Source organism: Tenrec ecaudatus, chromosome 1 (assembly GCF_050624435.1).
Source record: "Tenrec ecaudatus isolate mTenEca1 chromosome 1, mTenEca1.hap1, whole genome shotgun sequence".
Classification (NCBI taxonomy): domain Eukaryota; kingdom Metazoa; phylum Chordata; class Mammalia; order Afrosoricida; family Tenrecidae; genus Tenrec; species Tenrec ecaudatus.
In genome coordinates this window covers 83,115,521-83,121,520 of record NC_134530.1, presented here as the reverse complement: position 1 = coordinate 83,121,520, position 6,000 = coordinate 83,115,521, and the positions used below count along the sequence as shown (strand labels likewise).

The following is a 6,000-nucleotide window of genomic DNA, read 5'->3' as shown; positions in this document are numbered from 1 at the left end:
AGAAAACATGGGGGAAGGGAGACAGTGGTCGGTGTGAGAGATGAAAATAATAGCAATGTATAATCTATCAGGGGGTTAAGGGTGGTGGGGGGATGAAAGTGGGGCGGGAAAGCTGATACCAAGGGCTCAATAGAAAGTAAATGTCTAGAAAAGAGTGAAGTCAACATGTGTATAAACATGCCTGATTAAATTGATGTATGGATTGTGATACGAGTTGTACGAGCACCCAATAAAATAATTAAGAAAAAAACAAAAACAAAAATTAAGTAAAATAAAAGTTTAAAAAAAGTCAAAAGCTTAACTGTGTGCTATGCCTTTACCGTTGATGTAAGCCTTGCCAGTAGCTTCCTGACTTTACCAGTCCGTTTTGTGTGTTTGCTTGCCAGTGCACCCCCCACCCCCACCCCCACCTCCCCCCTTTGTGATTTCTGCTTCACTTCCAATGGGATGGTTCTGACTTTCTGCCTCTCTCCGTTCGCAGCCCTCGGAAGGAGTGAATGAAATGAGCCGCCTGGGGAGTCCTTTCTGAAGGGAGGAGTCGTTCTCGTGGAGAGGAGTCCTCCATGAGCCTGGCCGAGGCCCGGGATCTGTGTGAAGTGGACTAAGGATTTAGTAGGATGTCAACTGAGACCGAACTTCAAGTAGCTGTGAAAACCAGCACCAAGAAAGACTGCAGAAAGAAAGGTAGGCCTGGGTCTCCGCCCTGTCGAAGGCGGCGTCTCTGTTTGGGGAAGAGGCCTGCGCCTCTCCAGCCAGCAGAGGAACAGACTTTCACATGGTACATGTAGCTTCTGTCGCCACCAGCATTGTGTGCTTCATCCGTGGTAGTCCGTAGCATCAGTAGCTGGTGATGTTACTCGTTTCTTGGTTTGGTACTCCTGAGCGGCGTATCTGTGTCTCTCTAGGTTAAATTCAAAATCCTTTTCATAATATACCAAGCCCTTTCTAATATGCCTTCTAACCATCTCTCCAGCCCCATCGCTCTATGAACCCCACCCCTACCCCCGCCCCGCTGGGGTTTACCCTGCGGGCATTCTGCCCTTTGGCACTCACCATGGAGAACTACCAGCGGTTCTCAAACTCTACCAGCACCGGAGTCACAGAAGAGCTGCTGAAGCACCGCCTTCTGGGCCCACCAGCAGAGTTCCTGATTCTGGGCATCCTGAAGGGGTCTGAGCAGTTGTACTTCTAACAAGCTCCCAGGTGGTGTGGATGCTGGGGACGCTGGTGGCCGCTGGACCGTTAACTCATGCTAGACCTTCTTGTTCTTGTCATTCTCCTCCTTGTGCTCAGTTCTCCTACCGATGCTGGGGGGGGGGGGGGTTAGTGAACCCACCACGGAGAGCCTGGTTTTGCCCTCAGCAATGGATTGTGTGCGTTTGGGTGGTTGGTTTCAGTAGCATGTATCTGAAGTCTGACTTTTCTGTTATTATTTCTCTCTTTTGCTGTATACGCCTTTGCAGCTGGGCCTCTTGGTCCACCCTCTAAGCCCCAGCCCTTAGGAAGCCCTGGATGACCCAGAAGAGGTGGTCCAATAGCTTGCCATGAAGGCTGACACCAAGTGTGATGCTAGTGCAATTCCACCACTTGGCCTGTAGTTTGAGGACTTTGGTCTCCTGGGTTTCCAGTAAGTTTGTCACGCGGTAGCTTAGATTTACGCAACTTCCTTGCTTTTTGCATGTGTGTGTGTGTGTGTGTGTGTGTGTGTGTGTCTGTGTTTCTGTCTGCTCTCCCAGTGGTTTTCAGCTCTTTCTTTTCCTCTGGAATAGGATTCATCCCACTCTCTTTTAGGTCTTGGACAATATCATTATAGACTTGCCATGGTTGCTGCGTATGGGCAGTGATTTGTACCAGACGCTCTGTGCCAGCCTGGTCATGCTTTGTGATGGCATTTGCCCGACACTCTGTAGGAATCAAGGGACCTAAATGCAATGCACATGCAGCTCTTGGACAGCCGAACCCCCAGGAAGGACTCTAAATTTTTCTTTAGGTGTTTATTTGAAACACAAATATTTTGGAAGCAGTCTCTTTCATTCCTGAAAACTTAATATAAACCTTGTTTTTTATGCCTCGTGGCCTAAGAATAATAGAAAAAAGCAAGTGGGTGAAAGAACGGGTCTTAAGAGAACTGCTACGTGGGAAAAAAAATTATTGTAGAGCCTTGCATGTACTAGAATTCAAATACTTGCTTCTTTTTTTCACTGAAAACTGACAAGTTATATTTTTGCTTCAAATTTAACCTTTCCACGAAACTTGTGCTCTTGAATGCTTAATGCATTAAAATTGTATGTTAGTGTATATTTTTTATTCTTAACTTTAAGCATGCAAAACCAGAAGCATTCTGAAGCAAGGACTTAATTACTCAGGCCATGGTCTGGGCTGGGCATTTGGAATGGGAATGAGAAGGTGACCCTTCAGGCCTCATCTTCTTCACATCCCCCAAAGCTCCCCAAATCAGCACAGTGCAGATGAGAAGAGCTGTCTTCTAAAAAGTATTTAATTCCATAGAGTCTAGGCATGGAGCCATAGGTTGAAATGTTGCCTATCTCAGAATTCCTGGCTAAATGGCCTTGGCAAGCTATTTACGCCCACTGAGCCTCATCTTCCTCTCTTACAGAATCTATGCATGCCATGCAAACTTCGTAAGCTCCCTCTGGAGATCGATCATTGAAATTAGGAAAATAGAGCAATTAGTTTAGTACTTGACATTTATTAAGTTCTCAATAAATGTTAGATGTGTTCTCTTCATTCCACCTTCCTTGTCCTCCTCTTTCTCTTCGCATCCTTCCTTCCCTGCCAGCGTTCTCCACCTCCTTTCTTGGCCTGTTTTTTCCTCTTCCATCTCCCCGTCTCCTAATCATCAGTTTCATCTTTACCATCATCTTCACTTTGTTCTATCTGCCTTTTAGCATCAATGCCTCTTAAAATATCTGTACCTCATCTGTCCCATAGCAAGATTTCATACTTGTATGTACAATTGTAAAATGAGAACGGAAAGAGATGAAACCACAGGGAAAACATGCACACCTATCTCTACATTCATGAAGCGAAATGTTGCTTAGATTTAGTGACAATCCAGAACATGAATGCGCGCATCTGGAGGAAGACAACAAGAACACCATTCGTTCGAAAGAGAGAGTGATGATGTGCGCAAGACCCATTCATTTCTTAGTCTTCATTTTGGACTATGGAGTATTAAATATTGGATTAAATATAGGTTGCTGACTGAGCCACAGTAAGTACAACTTTACAAGGAAATAAAGCATTAATTGATCTTGAATGCAGAATGTTGTTAACCTATATGAACCCTTTCTTCTTTAAATTCCTCTTGGGTTTTCTTTGTAGGCAACATGACTTACAAATAAGCATGTACCTCTTCTTTCCTATAAGCACGTATTTCCTGTTCTTGTTTTCCTGGATCGGTTGGACCTGCTAGCAGAATAATAGTTACTGCTAATAGATATCCGACTTTGTTCCTGAAAAATAGAACTGCTTCTAAATTCCCTTTAATCATGACAGCGAAACTTTAAGATTATTATTGTCGTTGTTAGTTGTGTTGATTCTGACGCATGTTAACGACCTCTATAGATTGCAGAATAGGCTGCTGCTTAAAATCTTCAGTTTGTGGAACAAACGGTTTTGTTCAGTTTGGGAAACAGGCCTGGATTCTGAGCTGCCTTTGGTACACGTGCACTCGGTCTCACTTATCATTTTCAGGGGGTTCTTCTTCTCCTTTTTAATTCTGCATCTGCATGTTGAGTTTCATCATACGTGTGTTTTATTTATTGCAATGACTAACTGTCTATATGAATAATAGATATTTTCCCTTTTGATTTATCTTGTGGTGGGTTTCACTGATAGATTCTCTAATGTTCATTTCTGAAGTAAACCATAATTGACCATGATGTGTCATTTCCTAAATACTGCAGTATTGGATTTGATGATATTTGGTTTAGGGTTTTAGTGTATGTGTGCGTGTGTGTGTATAAATATATATCTGCTGTCGGTCAAACTTGCATAACCTTACATACCAATTTTCTGTTTAGGCCTTTTTCTTGAAAAAAAAAGTTAATTTTTAAAATAACTAATTAACTTTTTAAGAAAAGTCCACTTATGTGTCTCACCCAAAGCTAGAAAAGGCAAAATCGGCATACCTGATTGTGTCAAACAAAAAGACTAATTATTGGCATTATAAAGTCTTCCCTTCTGGAATAAAGTATGTTGAGATGTTTCTATTTATAAGTTTACACCCAGCTCTATTATTTGACATTGCATCACGAATACATTCCCCTATAAGTACATGTTATTGTAGACTAGAAGCCCCTTACAGTTAGCAAGATTCAGAAGATTCCTGAGGCGTATGTTTTATTTCCTAAAGGGAATAAAGGACTAGCTAACAGCATAGTGTTCTCTCCTAAGAGTGGGCTAAAGAAACTTAAGACACTCAGAAGCCGACTGCAGGAGGAAAGCCGAGTCAGTGAGCGTGGAAGCATCTCAGCGCTTCAGGGGTCTCCACACGGCTGCTCCAGCACCCAGGGCTGCATCGGAGTAGGTCCATGCGGCTTCTCCTCCGGGATGTCTTGTAGGAGGTGAGCCTTGTCAGCTGAAGCAGGGAACTGGCTAAGGCAGCTGCACCCTGGTCTGACCATCACAAAGCAAGAGACCTGAAAACTCAAAAGGCGAGGCTCACTGAGCCATTTATTTTTCCACCCTTCAATTAACCCTTCCTGTGTTTATTGGCCAGGTTGGTACAGTAAACTTTAACTATCTCAGGTTGGGTCACAGTACATACAGCCTATGAAATGATGTCTATTCTAAGAATTTTTGATGGCGGGTTTGAGAAGGAAAATATATTTTCTGGTTCGTTACCTAACATCAAAGGGAGGGGACAGGGATTAGTTGACACAATTCTTGTTATTCATGGCCCCGGCATGAGTACACTAATAGAAGCCTGGGGTAGAGGGATGAGTTCTGTGGTGAGTGAATGCAGATTTTCCGGGGTCCCTTCCTGGAGTGTTTCTCTCAGCCCCATTTGGCAACTGCCCATAGTGGAACGAGCACTGATTTTGGAACCAGCAGCCCTAGTTTCTAATTGTAAATCCCTTTCTTCTCTATTGTGTTTAGGCCAGGATATTTCTTTAGCTACTTTAAGGCTTTACTCCTTGTTATACTTATCATGAAGACAGGCAGCTGTTGATCTTGTTTCTGGTAATCATCCAAGGAGTCCGTGGAGGGCAGCAGGGATTCAGTGTTGGCCCGCCCCCGGGAATGTTGGTGGTTTGTGTCCATGCAGAGGCACTTCAGCAGAAAGGCCTGGCAGTGTACTTCCAAGAGGTCACGGCCACCGAACATCCTGAGGAGCATGGTTCTGCTGTGACACACATGGAGTCAATGTGAGGCGGAAGCAACTCCGCAGGCACCTGGCTTTCCGAAGGACTTGCTGGACTCCAAGAGGAGTCAGCCGACTAAGCCCTGGAGACAGACCAGGTCACTTGTGAGCCGTGACTCTGTAGGTTTCTCAGAAAAGCCTGGTCTGTGTAGGCTAAAGAATGTTTCGGGAATGCCAGCGCCAGGGCTTGATCCCCTGATGGGCTAGTTGGCCCCAGAAAATAACCTTTGCTAATGGGCCTATCACTTAAGAGCTTCTAAAGTGCTGTCATATTCATTAACCCATCGGACCCTCAAGGACCTTGGGAAATTAATTTAAAACAAAAAAACATCTTTTAATCAGGATGGTCCAGAGAGAGCCAGCCAGTCCATCCCTGCTGCCATCTGCTGCTCGTGTCCTGCAGGGAAGGCAGCCTGGGGTCAGTCGGGACACTGAATGTGGATGCTGACCCCAGGCTGTTTCGCTTTACTCCATCCTGTCTAGGCTCTGAGTTTCCATTTCCCAGCCTTGCAATGGAGTTGGAGATAATATTTGTTCCACCAAAGTGGACACATCCCAAACTTACTGCCACCAAATCAATTCTAACCCATGGCAGCGCTCTAGGACAGAGT

General features: G+C 44.5%; 1 protein-coding gene across 2 annotated transcripts in view; it reads left to right on the top strand.

Moving 5' to 3' along the window:
* Positions 1-617: 617 nt before the first annotated feature.
* Positions 618-6,000, top strand: part of DAB1 (DAB adaptor protein 1) — a 302,544-nt gene continuing 297,161 nt past the window's right edge. For both annotated transcript variants that reach the window (XM_075539918.1, XM_075539914.1), the window contains exon 1: positions 618-684. In XM_075539918.1, the coding sequence (XP_075396033.1) occupies positions 618-684 (67 nt within the window). The remainder of the gene's footprint in view (positions 685-6,000) is intronic.